The sequence below is a fragment of the Leptonotus elevatus genome, chromosome 9 (assembly GCF_054856555.1).
Source record: "Leptonotus elevatus isolate MCC_2025b chromosome 9, RoL_Lele_1.0, whole genome shotgun sequence".
Lineage (NCBI taxonomy): Eukaryota > Metazoa > Chordata > Actinopteri > Syngnathiformes > Syngnathidae > Leptonotus > Leptonotus elevatus.
Genome location: NC_141247.1, coordinates 13,046,625 through 13,065,504, shown reverse-complemented (window position 1 = coordinate 13,065,504; position 18,880 = coordinate 13,046,625). Strand labels below are relative to the sequence as shown.

The 18,880-nt window shown below is 39.2% G+C and overlaps 1 protein-coding gene and 1 long non-coding RNA gene across 3 annotated transcripts; both read left to right on the top strand.

Annotated features, from left to right (window-relative positions):
* Positions 1-4,069: 4,069 nt before the first annotated feature.
* LOC147168426 (equilibrative nucleobase transporter 1-like) lies at positions 4,070-17,895 on the top strand. Of its 2 annotated transcripts, XM_086084973.1 has the most exons (13): positions 4,070-4,144; positions 8,437-8,645; positions 9,948-10,077; positions 10,304-10,350; positions 10,785-10,861; positions 13,078-13,170; positions 13,240-13,379; positions 13,742-13,833; positions 13,906-14,049; positions 14,594-14,701; positions 15,776-15,962; positions 16,386-16,509; positions 16,780-17,895. In XM_086084973.1, the coding sequence occupies exons 2-13, from the start codon at positions 8,459-8,461 to the stop codon at positions 16,915-16,917; spliced, it is 1,467 nt and encodes a 488-aa protein (XP_085941099.1). In that variant the 5' UTR covers positions 4,070-4,144; positions 8,437-8,458; the 3' UTR covers positions 16,918-17,895. The 2 variants fall into 2 exon arrangements, with proteins under 2 accessions (XP_085941099.1, XP_085941100.1); XM_086084974.1 differs by lacking the exon at positions 13,078-13,170.
* Positions 4,979-5,951, top strand: LOC147168427 (uncharacterized). Its single transcript, XR_015095898.1, has 2 exons — positions 4,979-5,132; positions 5,741-5,951. It is a non-coding gene; the product is annotated as an uncharacterized LOC147168427 (long non-coding RNA).
* Positions 17,896-18,880: the final 985 nt, after the last annotated feature.

Here is an 18,880-nt window from a genome sequence, read left to right as displayed (position 1 = left end):
TCTAATACAATAAAAAAAATCTAGGTTTTCGTACTCTTGCTAACAAAAGTGGGAAAAATGGTAAACTAATAGAAATAGTTCAAATAAATTTTCGACGTCTATAGCCGTCAATGGCAGTGAATGAGTTAATGGTCACCATGGCAATGTCTCGATTTTCTGCAAATACAAATAGGCTACATAGAATCCAATGTACACAACCTTTGAAATACACTTTAAAAAAAATAACTTTTCTTCTTATTCTTCCTATTCTTTTTAACTGTCACCTGAATTACAACCATTTGGTAGAGGCTTATGTATATTACAAAAAAAAGATAAAGAAAGGCTTTCGTTGTAACAGCCCAAAGCAAATGTGAAATCCACAAGTAAATAGTATACACAACATAATGGTCATAGTCTTCCCAGCTGAGATTCTGATGATATCCAATCCACAATCTGTCCATGCAAGTCCACTGTGACATGTTGCTGCCAGCGGGAAGGTTCTAATTTGGGGGAAGCGTGTCCGGGTGGTTTGGAGTGGGCCTGGGCCAGCGCTGGTTGAACTTGACAAAGAAGTTTGGGTCCTTGAAAGGCCCACCGTAGATGATGGCTTGCATCAGGTAGACGAGAGCCACCACCAGGAAGCAAATGAGGAAGAAGGGAATGAAGGGCCTCAGATGGTGCCATGCTACGCTGAACCCGTAGCACAAGCTGCCAATCCCACCCTGCTTTCTCCTGTGGGATGTGTACCGAAAAGAATCCGGGGCCGGCGTACGAGCATGCGTCTTGTCATCAGAGGTGGAACCAGGTGAACTTGTGGAATCGGGTGAAGCCATTACGCTGAGAACTCAACTTTTCAACCAGAAATCACGGATGATCTACAAAAAAAAAAGCACACATAATTCCACCAGTGTTTGTCCTCCAACAAATGTCTTCTTATCACTTGTGTTGGATGTCACTGTATTTGAGCTCAGGATTGAGATGGTGATAATGTGAGACCAACCACAGGAGAGCTCTAAATAGACATGACACTGAGGGGCGAGGGGCGTATGAGCTCAAATTTTGGGGAGGGAATGTTTTTACCCCAGCATAGGCTATAAACATCATACAAAGATAAACACACACAGAAGGCATGCAAGATGGCTTCTTTGCAATCTGCTGACAAAGTAGCAGCTGACATACTACAGAAGGCAACAAGGCATGGATACAACAAGCTATAAATAATGAATGAAAATACAATAAAGCAATAAGATATTTACAGCAGGAGGCTAGTAACCTTTTCTGTTAATTGGTCTGAAAATGATGAATTGACTACAAATAAAATATTTTTTGTTCATCTACCTATGCTAGTGACAGGCAGAACAATTAAACGCTTTTCCATCAGATGGGCCGACAGAAGGTAAAATTAGCTTGTGGCCAACTGCTGCTGTTCACACAACAGAACAATAGTTTTGTGTTCAATTAAGATGAGTTTGCACTACAAGGGTAATTGTGAGTAATTTGAGATTAGATCAACATTATTTCAGCAGTTCGGCATTCAACATTTTTTTGGGGTGGAGCCTAATTGTATATTCTGTTATTCAAATAAACACCTCCCTGCTTATTATATTTTTCAGGATTTTTCAAGATTTCAATTGACTCTAAAGGTTGTGCTGCAAAACAGTCTCTTTTTTTTAACATCAATAATTATGTTAAATAAAAATAAATACATTTTAATTAAAAGTTCTGCCTGATTTTCAATAGTAATCATTAAAACTACAACCCCTGGTCTCCAAGTTCTCCTTTCCCTCAATAGGTGTTGCCTCTTGTCAGGCCACAGTTGTAAATAAGAATTTGTTCTTAATCTGTTTTTTTTCCTGGCTAAATAAAGGTTAAATACAAATAAAATAAAATATGTGACTTGTGAATGAATGTGTAAGATGAAGTTTTGGCACGTTATAACAAGGGTCAGCCTACCCTAATGTTTTTACATTGTTTATTGGCTCTGTAACGACATCATAAATCAATTCTGTAAAATGCAGGTGGCAGTAGTTTTTTGAATTTTGAAATAATTAGCAGTAAGCACGTTATTTTGTTTATAAATATTTCACAGCATACATAATATCATTATTAACCTTATAAACTCAACAACAACAAAAAAATACCCATATTGTAAAGTGAAAGAAGTGATGGATAAAACTTAAGTGATGATTACTGATGAATTTATATTTACTTTATTGTTCACCAAGAGTTAAGCAAAGCCTCATAATAATGTCAAGCGGGACGCAACAAAAAATCTAAATTCCGTAACAAATGTCAAGTTAATCAATCATGAGTGACGAGAGAGAGAGAGAGAGAGAGAGAGAGAGAGAGAGAGAGAGAGAGAGAGAGAGAGAGAGAGAGAGAGAGAGAGAGAGAGAGAGAGAGAGAGAGAGAGAGAGAGAGAGAGAGAGAGAGAGGCACCAACTGTCACGTCACGTCGCTTTATTTATTTTTTGTCATGAACTTGTACATGAAATGTGGACAACTTCATATTTTCTTTTCTTTCTTCTCTTTTCTTTTCTTCTTGACGTCTTGCACAAACATGCAAAAAATAACAAGAGCACTCACCAATTTGTCTAAGCTGGAAAGTCAGGTTTTTTTTTTTAAACAAATGTTTTGATAAAGTATTACTACTTTAGAGTTACATATTACAGACGCTGTTTTCCCTTTTCATTTTGTTGATCTCCAACGATGGTCATCCGCGGGCACGTTCGTTGTTTTATTCCTCTGGAGTGTCGACCACTGGGCGGCAGTATAGGCACGAGAAATGCAAAACAAAACTATCAGTCAACATTGAGCACGAGACAGTAATGGCCATCATATTTAAAACGTTTTCACCTCAAACGGCTCATTTCTGTCGTGTCAAAGTATTTGCCCATTCTTCGCACGATTCATCAACAGAAATGGTCAAAAGGTGGAACTATTAAATCAAACCCATTAGATAGATTAAACAAATCTCTTGTTATTTTGGGGATATGAAAACGAATACAAACTTGTGGCGCAATATTCAATCGAGTTTATTAATAAAGCAATATCTTGTCCCTTTTGAAAGAAGCATCTATCTCACAACGTTGTATTTTTTTCCCAAATTGAGAAAGAAACGTATATATAAAAAAAACCCTCAAACTAAATGCCTTTACTTTGGATCAATTTGATATAGACCTTTAAAAAAAATATATATATATATATATATATATATATATATTTAATGATAAAGAAGCACTGTTGAACTGCGGTAATATTTTAGTATTTTCTGCAATACCTCAATGCACTGGGTAAAAATAGCAATGAAAAAAATACTAGTGAATCAAATTTCTCCAAACCTTTGAGCTGTGTATTTCTTTAAAATAAATAACTAGTTATTTTTGTTTTTTGTTTTGAGATTATTAAGCTCTTTTTTTTTCTTTTCTTTTTTTTTACCTGAAAGTGACATCTTCCCACACTAGCCCAAACTTGACAGTCTGAGGCCAAGAACTACAGTCTCACACGGTCTGTTGAGTCCAATATAAAACAAGCGAGTCAAAAAACACAAGTGAATGATATCCACAACAAAATGTTAGTCTTCCCCACTGAGATCTTGTTCATATCAAATCCTGATGTAGTAACATTCCAGTGGCTTGGTGGCCATTGGGAAATCCGGGACGAATCCCGAAAGATCCAAGCCGACATGGCCCAGTAATTTTGTGTGTGTGGTTTTCTCAAGATCTTAAACGAGGCTGACCTCTCTTTATGTCTTTTTTTTATTTTTTATGTTGGCTCCTCAAACTTCAGATTCTCACTTCTGGCTCTGATACGGCTTTTTCATAGCATCGCATGCTTTGGTCACATGTATTGACCTTGTGAATGTGGCTTGGGCCAAAACGGAAGTTAACAGCGGTATTTGGACATGAGCTAGGCTAGAAAAAAGTGCATTCCAGGACAGCTATCTAGCTAACAAATGTATATCTGATATGAGATTGAAGAATCTAAATGTTTTACATAACTGTTTGAGAGAGGCCAGTTGCCAACAAACAACAACAAATAAAGTTTGTGCAGCGATCGCAGATTAGCAATAAGGAGTTGCCCTTTATAAAGGCAGTGTGTGCGGCAGTGATTAAGTGACGGGTTTTGGGAGCGCGTCTCGGGACTTCGACTGAAGAATTACAAGGTCTGTATGACTTGGTTTTGGGCGGATGTGGAATTTTAACCCTTACACTATTTTCTATTCACACATAATAGGTTCCGGGTCAATTTTGAATATCCTCATAAAAGTGGAATGGATGATTAATGCTTTAGCACTGTTTTAGAGAAAAGGAAAAACGTTGGGTTTTTCTGCTATATTGCAGGTACATTTGCCTGTTACAAGGCACCCTCTAACCTCTGTATGACTTATGTTCCTTATGTTTAGTATGTGTTGTCTTTTTCACTATTCCGAGATTACCTCATGTATGGAGGTAAATATGGTGCAAAACTAACTTGTAAAAAAAATTTGTACCTGTAGAAAAAAAGTCTAAATTTGTATCTGTAAAAGTCGTAATTTGTACCTGTAAAAAAAATGTGTATCTGTAAAAAAAAATTGTATGTGTAAAAAAAATTAGTATCTGTAAAAACAAATTTGTACATGTAAAAGTCATGATTTGTACCTGTACAATTTTTTTTTGTATCTGTACAAAAAGTGTAAATTTGTATCTGTAAAAGTTGTGATTTGTACCTGTAGAAATGACAACTTGTAATCAAAGAAGTCGCCACTAGGAGTCACAAGTGTTTTTTCTGCTGCTGTCCAGTCACGTGAGTTTTGCACCATATATCTCGCTACAAAAGGTGCAAAACTGATTCGTACTTGTAGAGCGCCGTGATTTGTACTCGTAGAAGAAGAGGGCGGGCTCTGGAGGATTTGGGCGGGCTAAAGCAGGTTCCTCATTGGTTGAGCGAACGACAGTGGGTTGAACTCAAATGACGCCCATGCACAAGTCCGCAATTCCAAACAAACAGAGTAGCCACACCAGTTTACGCGTCATTTTGGAAGAAGAGGACGTCCCAGGCATGAAAATTTCAACATGGTTCAATATATACGAACACCGTGTGGAACAGCTTAAACGTTGGTTGACATGCAGAGCACTCCAAGTGGGCAGAAAGAAAGAAGTTTTAGTATGAAGGTAAGATTTATTGTACGAACATAGCTCGTAATCCGGTGCTAGCTAGCTAGCTAGCTCATCTCATGTTGTTGTCACGAAAACTGAACACATTGAAGTCACGATTTTTATTTCAAGATTTGAAGCCTACCAGTGTAAACATACGACCAATAGCTTGTACCTGTAATAAAAAACTGTGAGTGGATCTTTAAGCCGCTACAGGTATTTTAATTTCAAACCTTTATCCTCTGTATTGAATCATTTTATTTTAAATATTAAAATTTCTTGATAAATGTCAGTATTTTGCAATGTATGCTTTGCAAACAGTAAAAAAAAAAAAAAAAAAAAAGGCTTACACTCTCAGTTTACTCATCACTCACAGTACTCAAATATTTGTGCAAGTATTTTTTCTGCGCTTTTAATTTCTACTTGAGTTAAATTTTCCAATGTAACATTACTCTTATTTAAATATTGGCTATTCTGCTTTTGAAATGCTAGTCTATCTGTATCACTAAGATGTGAGCAGTGTCACTGTCACCTAGCGACTTTAACAAAAGTAACTAGGTCAAATGTTAGTTTATTTATTTTTCATTAAATGAGAATCTCATAAGTTTCAAAATCTTGCTCAAAAGGTGGAGACAACTGCTGCAGACACTGCTGAAGCATCAGTGAAAAGGATGATCCGCTCCATCAGCGAGCAGCCAAGAGACAGGAGATGACACCTTGATTCCATCAAGCCAGATTATGGAAAATTATTTTGCAGATCTTCTGTTGATGTGAATGTAGCAGGCGGTGGATGCAGAAACGGCTCTTCTGGACATCAAATAAAACATTTCAAATGATGCACAATCTTGTTTATTGAATGATACATGTTGTTATTTGATCTGACTATTTCAAATAACTCTCAACGTGGATTCATTTGTACTCCTGCAACATTTCAAACTCAAAATTGGAAGACATTTAGAAAGCATCATTTCTTCACTTTCCCAAAGGTGATTTTTAGTGAAATTCTCTCAGAACAGTAACCAGTGTATCAAGGATTCTCATTTGTTGGACTTCACAGCCACTTTGAAGCAGGTTTGATGTCACACCATGTGCCACCCACCGTTGAGAGATGGATCAAGAAGTAGCTTTGATTGACTGCATGCTGGCAACTGTGCAAACAGAATGGTTGGGTCAGCATATTCATACAATAAAAAATAATCATAGCTTCCGAGCTGGGTCATTATCAAAACACAGCCACTGACATTATACGTAATCAGTTAAACGTTTAGCTTTATCTTGTTAGCCAGAAAAAAAACGAAGATTTTGTCACATCTTAATATCAGAAATAGTGGTAATACCGATAGACACAGACATTGTTCATAAACATTCCCATTTGCATTATTTTTTATTTGGCTTCAGTGTTGAAAGCAAATGTGTATGTTTAAAAGTGTAAGAGCCTTTTATTTTAATTGTTTGCAAAGCATACATTGCAAAATACTGACATTTATCAAAAAATTGTCATATTTAAAATAAAATGATTTAATACAGAGGATAAAGGTTTGAGGTTAAAATACCTGTAGCGGCTTAAAGATCCACTCTCAGTAAAAACGTTTTGTTTTCATTTTATTATGATAGTAAGAGTACAGATGCTTGAATATAATGTTAGTCATATACAAGTAGCTGAGTACTGTCCACTTTTGGTTATAGGTTTAGGTTATCTTGTAAAACATTCAATAGGGTTCTGTAGCTCTATAGTAATTTTCACATCTAAGCACTAAGCAGCAGTTTATGAGGTATTTTTTTTAGATTTTCTTTTTTTTACAGGTACAAGCTATTGATCGTATGTTTACACTGGTAGGCTTCAAATCTTGAAATAAAAATCGTGACTTCAATGTGAAGCGGTTGGGATGAGGATCAGCACCTCCAAATCCAAGACCATGGTCCTCAGTCGGAAAAGTGTGGAGTGCCCTCTCCGGGTCGGGGATGAGATCCTGCCCCAAGTGGAGGAGTTCAAGTATCTTGGGGTTTTGTTCACGAGTGAGGGTAGCTTAGAGCGGGAGATCGACAGACGGATCGGTGCAGCGTCTGCAGTGATGCGGACGCTGTATCGGTCCGTTGTGGTGAAGAAGGAGCTGAGCCGAATGGCAAAGCTCTCGATTTACCGGTCGATCTACGTTCCTGCCCTCACCTATGGTCACGAGCTGTGGGTCGTGACCGAAAGAACAAGATCCCGAATACAAGCGGCCGAAATGAGTTTCCTCCGCAGGGTAGCCGGGCTCTCCCTTAGAGATAGGGTGTGAAGCTCGGTCATCCGGGAGGGAATCAGCGTCGAGCCGCTACTCCTCCACGTTGAGAGGAACCAGTTGAGGTGGCTCGGGCATCTGGTTCGGATGCCTCCTTGGCGCCTCCCTGGGGAGGTGTTCCGGGCATGTCCTAACGGCGGGAGGCCCCGGGGCCGACTCAGGACACGCTGGAGAGACTACGTCTCACGGCTGGCTTGGGAACGCCGTGGGACCCCGTCGGAGGAGCTGGCGGAAGTGGCTGGGGAGAGGGAAGTCTGGGCTTCCCTGCTAAAGCTGCTGCCCCCTGACGATAAGCGGAATTGAAGACGGAACGGAACGGAACGGAAATTCAATGTGTTCAGTTTTCGTGGTACAAATCATGACTTTTACAGGTACACATTTGTTTTTACAGATACAATTAGTTTTTACAGATACAAAAAAAAATTTTACACATGCAAAATTTGTTTTTTACAGGTACAATTTTTTTTTACAGATAAAAATCACGACTTTTACAGATACAAATTTAGACTTTTTTCTACAGGATTTTTTTTTTTTTTTACAAGTTAGTTTTACTCATACTCATGGTCAATATGTCAAATTCTGCGTGAACCTATGCAAATGTGGTGGAAATACATACAGTTCTCCGGACTGTTCCAAGCTTGGGTTATTAAAAAAATACACAAATTGATCAAATATACATTTACACAATTTCTAGATTTTTTATTTTTTTTGATGGGCTCAGTATTATTCATTCGGCAGCTAACCCTGTTAGGGGTCGAGTTTGCCCCTACACCGTGAATGTGACCCCACCCAGTATATATACAAGTGTGTATGTGTGGTGCAATTGGGAGCAGGTGAGAGGGAGCAGAAGGAAATGATGATGAAATGATCCTTTCCTTGATTTAACAATCATAGTGGTTAATCTAAAATCCATAGGTCAAATTTGACCTGGAACTGCATGTAATGGTATGTAGTCAAGATGGATTCACAACTGACAGAGAAATAGAGCTATAAAAGAAACAGGCACAGATTTCTGATTGCCATCATCTCCTCCTTGCCAGGTGTGTGCACACGGCGTGAACAATGTTGCTGTGTTCAAAGCGCTTCAAAGTGCAAGACAGCCTGGCCTTCATCACAGGCATGGTGGAGAGTCTGTTCTTTGCAGGAATCATGTTCGGGTGGGCCTCGCTCGTATTCGTCCTGAAGTCGCAAGGCTTCTTCGGCTCCTTTTGCGTCAACACCACAAACAGTGATGGCTCACAGGTCCAAGGTCAGTTTGCTCCTCTTCCCTAAGACTTTGAATTGTGAGCAACTGTGGGGACCATTAATGTAGCAATTGACAACACACCAATTTGGTAATGAATTGTTTGAAGCACCAAAAAAACAAAAACAAAAACGAGGGGCCACTTGGGAGCCTCTTTGAACTGTTAGGACTAAAGGTCATCTTGAAATAAGGTTAAGGGTTAGATCAAGAGATTGTAGTTCTTGTACAATCACCTTGTATTAATCTTTATTGACAATAATACTTGGCATTTCAGTGTAATATTATAGTTTAGTGACATTTTTTTGGGCTCTTTTTAACCATTTTTGTAGCTGTCTTGTTTTGCAATTACAGATTAATTAAACATCAAAGACAACTTTGAAATGTAAAATTTATTTTTTTCAAACTTAGCCTCTTAATTTCTTAATATATATATATATATTATATTATATATATATTATATTATATTATATTATATTAATATATATAAACATATAGCCCTAAACAAAAAATATGTAAAAAAAAAAGAGAAAAAAAAGACTGCATTATTGATATTGCTTTATTCTAAACATACACAGAATGCTACGAAAGAAACAGTATAGTATTAACTCAACTTTAACTCAGCAATAAACACTTCATAAACACTGGATGTATACACACGAAAACCTTCTCAATCAACACCTGTGGGCTTATGTTAACATGTAACAAACAGCCTGTATTTTTGCCATTTTGTTGTGTTTTGCCAAAATAGGGACGTTTCTGGGCTGAAAGTCAATGTTTACCCCTCCAGCCAATCACAGAGCGGGGGGCGTGTCGCTGAAGGCAGGCGCAATGTTGACGAGAAGAGTGGGGGTTGCGCCATGGGAGGAGTCCGTTTTGAATTGTTTGTTTACAAACACAAACAGTCAAAACTTAAGACCTCACCTTTAAAGAGACAGCGTGTAGGATTTAGTGTCATCTTGTGGTGAACTAATAATTTAGTCATTAAAAAAAAACACTATTAATTTTAATACAAAAAAATATTTTCTATCACATACGGATACCAAAAGGAGGAGAACTCTGGTAGGCTGGCCAAGTGGAGTCACCACTAATAGTTCTCAACTTAATGACGGTGTCTGCAGAAAAAAAATCCCGCCCACTGACCTTAGCTCATTGCTTAAAACTGTAAATGGCTGACCTCCTAACTTGTACTGTACATTGGCATTTGGTGCCAAAATGGGTAAGGCGCGACTATTTTGGTCTTGAGTGGTGTTTGGGACCTTCTGCATTTGAACTAATCATATTTTTTGTTTGTTTGTTCGTCTGTGTCAGATTGCAGGGGGCAGGATGAACAGTTCTCTCTGGTCTTCACAATTGCATCCTTCATGAATAATTTCCTGACATTTCTTAATGGTGTCATCTTTGACCGCTTTGGCACCTTGGTGGCTCGGCTCTTTGGATTGTGAGTGTTAAAATATTTTTTTTAATGACATTTCACGTTAGCCAATGTTTGGCCTAATACACAAAAAAACTTGCATTGAAATGACATCTATAGTTAGTCATCTGTCCACATTCGATCATGGATGCAATGTTGATTTAGATTAGCGATAGATTTAGCTTGACGTCACCTTATTATCAAACGCACAACAACACAATGCAAATAATGACTTGTGTTGTGTTGCAATCAGAGCTTTTCACACTGGAGGTATCTTGATGTTGGCCTTTGCAACTCCAGGTAAATATCAACATATTTCTATTGCCCAATTCAATGTACTGATGGGAAAAAAACAATAAATGATACTTTTTATATGTGGAGAGAGGCGACACTCATCTTATTAATAATTCCCTACAATAATTATCAACAGTGAGTTAACAAGGTTGGAAACAGATAAATATGAAAGACTTTAGTTTTGGGAACCTTTGCAAGTGTTGAAATAATCAATTTGACTACATTCCTAGGAAATAACAATGTGTGTCTTTAGTGAGCTATTTCTAGACAAGCTTGTGGGCAATTCATGCTGCCTTCAGGGTCTACCTGGTGCATGTTGGCACCATGTTGGTGGCCCCAGGCCTATTCATCGTATAGCCTACAAAGAAAAATTAACTCTTATTATCATAACGCGCACGTGAGGTTCTTTGTCTGTCCCCATTTTTGTCTCTCTCCATTAGCTCTGTCCATGCTGCTTTACCCAGCGCTCTCGTTCATAGCCGTGGGTGGAATGATGCTGCTCGTGACCAACATGCAGGTACGTTTAGGAATGGAAACATGCCAAACTACATACCAACATGACATTGCCAAGTTCATCGGTGTCTTGTTAAATTCTCTATCTGCATGTGAATGCACTCGTGCATGCGCGCGTGCAGGAGGCAGCCAGCAGATTCCGATCGCCGTCTTATTAGTTTTTTTTTCTTTCTTTTTTCTTTTTTCTTTTTTCTTTTTTCTTCTTTTTCTTTTTTTTCTTCTTTTTCTTCCTTCTTTTCTTTCTATAAAGAGCTCAGTATTGTTCATTCGGAAATGTCATCATCATTGCTCTTTATTTATTTATTTATTTTATTTTTATTTTTTTGTTTTTTTTAAATATATATATATATATATATATATATATATATATATATATATATATATATATATATACATACATATTTTTTTTTTGTATGTGGGTGAGTATGTGTATGTGCGTGCGTGCGTGCGTGCGTGCGTGCGTGCGTGCGTGTATTTGTTAGCTCACCAAAAACCTATTAGAAAAAATCCCATACCGTTCACCTAAACCGAACACCGCCGTCAGGAGACCCGAGGGGACCAAAGAAAACCAAGGAAGGTGAAATCCAGCACCGACCAGACACCACCCACCGGGCCACCCACCAGAATTCTTCCCCAACCCAAGAAACATCTAAATTCCAACAAATCCAAAAAAAAATAAAAAATCAGGGAGACCTCAAGAGACCGAAGGAGAGACTGAGGGAAGGAAGGAAGGACAGACGAAGCCGAGTGAGATCCACAGACACCAGCCTCCACCGATTCAACGACCTGAGGAGGAAGCAGATTGTGTCTGAGTTTCGGTAGATGCTGGTGTGGTGGATCTGGCATGCATGAAAATCTCCACCAAAGAGGGGAGCCGTCGACCCCCGCCAGGACAGAGCAAGTGCAACACCTCAGGGCCCCCCAGGCCGCGGCAGCGCCAAAGGACGACCCCCGGGCGCCGCCAGGGCCACCGGCCGGAGAGCAAACCCAGGAGCAGGAGCGCCCCCCACCCCAACACGGCCCGCGCCCCCGACCCAACGCAACAGGACGGGGCACCGCAGGCCCGCCAGGCACCCCACCGGCCCCCAACCCCCGCACCTCCCCCCAACAAAGCCCCCCCCCCGAAAGCCGTCTTATTAGTTTAATGGCATAACCGCCACTTGTATGGGAGTGGGTCTTTTCCACAGATTAATATGCATTTCGGGGGGTGCTAACAAACGGTCCCTGTTGGTGATTTTAGGGGATTTTTGTTAGGCCTTTATTTTCAAGTTGGTATCTAACAACCATTACTGCGGCTTTATGTTTGTAACTTGGTTGCACCATTCGTTCAATGAAGCCTTCTTTGATCGCTAATTTTCATGTGTGCTTCTTGGGATCCGTTTCAGTGCATTCTTACAGTCGTAACATATGGCCCACATTATTCATAAATGAGGTTAAATAAATAGGATATGTATGTAAAAAAAAAAATATATATATATATATATATATATAAATCAATAATACAGTAATTCTCATTTGTAATATTTTATTTATTTATAATTAATCGAATTAGAATGAATTAACAAATTGTTTAATAAAATACATTTTTATAAATGCTAAATATCTATCATTAGCATCAGGTGGAATCCTCACATCTCCAAAGTCATCACTTTTCAGGAATAATTTTAAAAAAAGTTTGTTGAGTCATTAACATTGCATTATCAAAGACAGAAAGTAATTTCCAACATCTAATTGTTAGTAATTTGTAAATATAACTTCCCCATGTGTGGACTGACCAGTCGTAATAATTTGTGGGGGGAAAATATGACATTAAACAAAGTTGGACATGAAAGGTTAAAAAATGACAGTGATGATAAGTAAAAGATGTGTTTTTAGAAGATTTCACTTTATTACTAGTATTTCTAGTTAATCAGTTAGATAACAATATACATCAATAAAAAAATGTAATCAAACAATTTTTGGGGGCAAAGTGGCTAAATTAAAGCAACCAATCACGTGAGTCATGCTAACATAAATACTCAGTGGGCTGAATTAAAGAATGCAACAGGACATATATAGCCCACGGGCCACACTTTACCTACCCCAATCTGGAATGACAAATTCCTGTTTTTTATGTGCTTTTTATATAAAAGGTGTACAGTATTGTCCATTCGTCATCATCCACGAGTGCCTTAAGAAAGTTGGCGAGAAAACTCACCAATAATAGTTCTCCTCCTGAAGGTAGCAAATCTGTTTGGTGCTCATCGTTCTACCATCATCACCGTCCTCAACGGAGCCTTCGACACTTCTTCGGGAGTCTTCCTCATCGTCAAAGTGCGTCAAGAGATACCTTTTGGCAGGTGTTAAAATGATATGGTTTACTATCTTTATCAATGATTACAGTTGGTGTACGAGGCTGGCATCCCCCTCAGTGGCAGTTTCCTGTTCCTGGCCGCCGGCAGCATCCATCACGTGCTCAGGACGATCTTTCTGTTTCCCAGAACTTCAATCCCGTACCCGCTGCCTGACCACTACAAGTATGGGTATGAATCTTAAACACTGCAATCGGAGTGAAAGGATGAAGGAGGGAGGAAAATGACAAGTACACATTTTAAGACGTATCCTTTTCTTAATGCATTTGGAATGTGGGAGGAAGGTAGGTATTGGGATTTGAACCCACAACTTTATAAAAATGAGGCTGATATGCTAACCGGTAGGCCAACATACAACACTGTATTAGCATTATAACAAAAAGGTGGTGTAAATCACTGCTGGTCAAGATTTGTCAACGCAATGTAACTTTCGAGGAATGAGGCCTAAAATTCAAGTCACTCTTGCTGTAAATAGCAAATAGTAGTGAGTAGGAAGCCCACTGTTTTCTCGAATTGTCCTCTCTGACCATCAGGATATCCTGCAGAAGATCAAGGAAGTCCAATGAAACAGCGCAGACTCCAATAGATGAGGTGCCACCTACAGAGAATGAACCAGAAAAACCTGGTGTGCGCATTTAGGAATTCATTGTCTTCACACAAATCATGCCTTACATCTCATCTGCATTGCCTTCCTCAGAGAAAACCTTCCGTGACTGTGTTCTGTCCAAATTCTTCTTCTTCGTCCTCATCTGGCTGTCTGTGATCCAACTGAGACATTATTTGTTCATTGGCACCCTCAACCCCATGCTGGATCGTCTGGCTGACGGCGATGCGTCAGTTGGTATGTACACGTGCGCACATTTAATACCACCCACCCAACAACACGTATTCGCACATATACGTCCCTCGCTTATCTCCACCACCAAATCCACCCAGCTTTAATCTACTCTACTCGCTTTTACTGGTACCTCCTCCTTTGCTAAAAAAAAAGTAGCCCAGTTCCAAAACGTGATGTCATTATTTCACATTTATTTACTCATTTTGCTAACTTGTCGATTAGCATCAGCGCTACGCGACAAAACATTCCGCGCATTGTTTTTGCCTGTGTGTGCAGTGCGTGCTAGCTGCGGTCCCTTTAGCATGACGTCACTGGCGAGGTGAGGAGGGGCAATGGCCGTGGCAGTGGAGACTCACTGCTTTTTTTGTGTAGAGCCAGAGCAGAGTAGACTAGAGTAGGGTAGATACCGTTGGTGGAAACGAGGCTATTCTGTACCTCCAACAAGGTTAAGAAACACTGGTTTAAACGACATGACTGTGCTACCGCTAATAGAGATGTGACATTTTAAAACATCCATGCCTCACCCTTTCTTTTTGTCCGTTGGCAGTGAGCCAGTACATCAACGCCTTTGCTTTCACTCAGATGTGCGGATTGCTGGTTTCTCCCATTAATGGCTTCATCATGGACCGACACAAGCGCAAACCCCCGGTGGCCGGTAATAACACACATGCACACTCCATGCCTCTCCCAAACACGCACGGGGTAAATCGGTCCTGGCATTATGACTTTGGCCTGCCCCAGCCCGACTTCTGACCACCACATTTTGTAGCTCTGCCAGTGATGTTGATTGGTTCAGTTTGCTATCTACAGTAGTGGTCCCCCAACCTTGTTTCCACCATGTACCGGCTCATACAAGTCCACAACTTTCGCGAACCGGCAACCCAGTAGGTTGGCTGTTCGGCGGCTGATTAATAAAAGGCTACAACAACAAACGCAACTCCCCTATGTATCTTTATGTGCCTGTACTAGCAGCACAAACACCATAACAAGGGTAACAACAACGCTTTGATATGGTTATGCTTATGAATGATATGAGCAATACAAAAACTGATATAACAATAAATGTGATGCCGCATTTTTATGTAACTATATTAGCAGCGCGCTCCTTAAATGCGCCAACATAACAGGGCACCAGAGAACAAATCTAAAGTCCGTGAGTAACTCACTCACCAAAGCACCAAATTAAGAGACGCTTGCTGTTTTTTTACTCATTTCGCTAACTTGTCGATTAGCATCAGCGCTACGCGACTGAGATAATTAGCATCTTGACATGCGTCAATAGTCCGTCGTGAACAGAGAGAATCCGATCACTTTTCAAAATAAAATATTTTCAAGCCTCGGCTAATCAATTAACCACAAGTACAGTACGTTTTTTTTTTAAATTCTCTCAACTGTGCGGCCACCGCGGCCCGGTCCAAAGTGACCCACGGCCCAGGATCGGACCACTGCTCTACACTTTGGGAAATGTGGCCTTTATGAATCTGGGGATGGTCTTGGTCACTTGGTCTTTCACTTCCCCGGGGGCGGCATGGCTCAGTGGTAGAATGGTTGTCTTTCAACCCTGAGGTTGTGGGTTTGATCCCAGGCCATTGTGAGCATGTTGAAGTATCCTTGAGCAAGATACTGAACCCCCAGGTGCTCCTGATGCTGCGACATCAGGAGGTGAATATTTTGCCCCCTTCTCCAACCCTCCATGTGTTCATGTCTGTTTGTGTGCGTGTGTCCATAGGAATGAGTGAAGCGGAAGCAGACCTGAATTCCGCAGTCCTGTCTTTCTTCCTGACGTCAGTACAGGCTTTGGTGTTCTCAATTTGCGCTTCCATCCCCGTGCTGCCACTTCAGTACTTCACCTTTGCCATGCAAATGATCAATTACAGCTTCCTGTATGGCGGAATGGCTGCTTTTGTCGCTCAGGCGTGAGTAAACTTCAATGTTCAGACATGTGAAACCCAACTGTCTCGATTCAGAATACAAATCAGCAAACGGTAGCCCTATAAAAGCAGAAATTAGAACTTAAGTGTTGGCAAATCAAAGGACAGGCAACAGGTGTTGATTGGATAGTGGCACAATGCTTATTTGGTGAAAAAAAAAAAATACATTTTGTAAATCGTAGCGTCCATTGGAAAACAATTACGAGAAAAACACATCCTTGATTTCTGATCAATTGTAAAGGTACATATACGATGTGAAACATATTTGATAAACAGTCCAAGGTTGCCTTTTCAAATCCTTTTAACTTGATGCCGACACTACCAAGTGACATAAGCTAAGTAATTGTGTTTTACTGTGTTGCAGTCTTGACTCCCTTCCGTTTTGTCTGTGTTCTTTGGTGACTGTAGTTTTCCACCGTGTCACTTTGGGAAGTTGTTCGGCCTCATCTTGGGTCTCTCGGCGCTCTTCTCTTTACTACAGTACGCCTGCTTTGCTGTGGTGGAAGAATTGCTGGATGGGGATCCTTTATATGTGAGTGCGTAACTGTAGCATTAAAAGACCTAAAACACACAGCTGACAGAAACACTGGATTCCAATTGACTATAAAGGTTGTGTTGCAAAATATTAAGTTAAGGAAACAGACTAATTTTTTTTTTTACATAAATAATTATGTTACAAAATAATAATAATTTAAAAAAAAAGATTTTTATTAGTTTAAAGAGGCAGTATGTCAGGTACCAACATTTGTTTTTCTATACATTGATTGCCATTATACTAATCTGCCCATTCATGTGTTTGCAGGTGAACATCGCTCTCACCGTGCTTATCCTGTTCTCCTTCTGTCATCCCGTGAATGCGTTACTGCACTGTCGAATGCTCGCATCTCAGCGAGCCAAAGCCAACACCGTCACTGACACGAACACAGTCGCTATTATGTAGAGTTGGTGCTTTGTTTTCTGGCTCGAGAAGCTCGAGAAGACGGAAGTGTGCGTTTATAAACCTCCGTTCACTCTTCCAAATTTCCGGACAGAAAAGAAAGATCCCAACGGACGTAAAAGAGGCTAAAATGATTCATTATATCCTGAAACCGAGGGAACAAACGGAAGCCTCACAAAGCTTGCTAGCGGACGTACGTGTAACGAAGCTAATGGAGTGACGGTCATTTCCCAGCAGGCAGTCAGTAACAACATACTATATGCATGTTAAAAATTGATTAAATAAAAAAATATGGTCCAAATCAGAGCTTCCCCATTAGACTCCATTAATTTTTTTATGATAAATTGGTAGTCGGGCTACTGGTGATTCACAAGAGTTCAGTTTGATTTGATTTTTTCCCCGATTTGATTCACTTCAATTCAATCGATATTGATTAATTATGGAACATCAATTCTTCTTAACTATCAAGGACATGATAAAAACTCCACAAGCATTACATTTCACCTAAAAATTTGCCGATTCAGTAACTGATTAAATGATATAGTTTTATAATCATTTTAGTGTTACACAAACATTGACATCAGCAAGGATGAGATGAAAATATTTTCATAATTCCAATTCAATAGTTGTGAATATAAATTAAAATGATTCTGCATTGTCTTAAAGTGCAATAAGTCAGGTCTTTCATAAATGTAACAAAATCTTTTTTTTTAATGAATTTATGGGAAAAAGAGATATTAAAATAATCGATTCATAGCTTTATAAATCGATATTGATTATTTGATTCTTTTAAACCAAGCCCTACTTTATGAGTAAAACAGACTACAGTTAAAATTAAACATCTTAAGTTGACAGACCTCTTTATATCAATACATAAAACAGCTTTTGAGTGTTTAGAAAAATGGCAAAGGTTGTCAAGCAAATAGACCTTGAGTAAATACTCCAAATTTTTATTTACAGTAATATTGCAATAATATAGAATATTAAAATCAATCTGTTTTTATATTAAATATTGTGATGTAAAGTCTCTCTTTAAAGCTTGTAGCCAATTACAAATTAGTCAATTTTAAGCATTTTCTACCATAACTTACATATTATACTAGGTGAACTAGAGAAGGGAAGGTTAACATCTATAAAAAAGAAGAAATGCGCCGAGGCGAGCGAATAAACAAACTTGCTAAAAAATGTAATAAAATGGAGTTTTGCCTCCAACTATCCATCACCAACAAGTGCCAACCATTCTCTTTTGACCGTTTTTCTTCTTCAGTTTTCTTTTTCTTCAGTTTTTCCGGACTGATGAGATAACTTCTTTTTTTTGTTTAGTACTCTCGCTAACGGGAAAGTTATCATCACAGTTTATTATATTTATATCCTATGTTTATTTTTTTTTAAGCATAAAGGGGTTGTAATAAACAAATATTAGAGACAGATAAAGACAGGACATTTTAATCGTAATCTCAGGTAAGACTACAGAGCTAGGTAGAGACTAGAGCTTGGGGGGCCCCCTGGTGGCTTGGACGCCCTATTGACCTTCTGCACGTGACGTCACCGCCCTCATGGGAACGCCCCCTCTGGACGGCAAAAGAGCCACTTGCCTGTATTGTAACCATTGAATCTCATACAACGAAAAAGTCCTTTATCTAATCGATTCTCTTATAAAAATGGTCATATCTTGCTTTGCAGTCGGTTGTACAGACACACAAAGGAGTAAACCAAATGTTGCTTTTTTATCGCATACCTCCTAATGAAGACGAAATACGTCGATTGATAGCAGCAATCAACAGAAAGGATTTGCAGCGATCATTTTTTGCGAAGTCAGTAGATAAATGTTGTGATCTGCAGATAAAGGTTCAAGAAGCACTAAATGTACATTTCATTCATGAATATAATCAGCACTTGTATGTCACTTTTATTTTAGTACACAGGTCACATTGAGCACAATTAAGTCTCTGTATAAACATTTTCC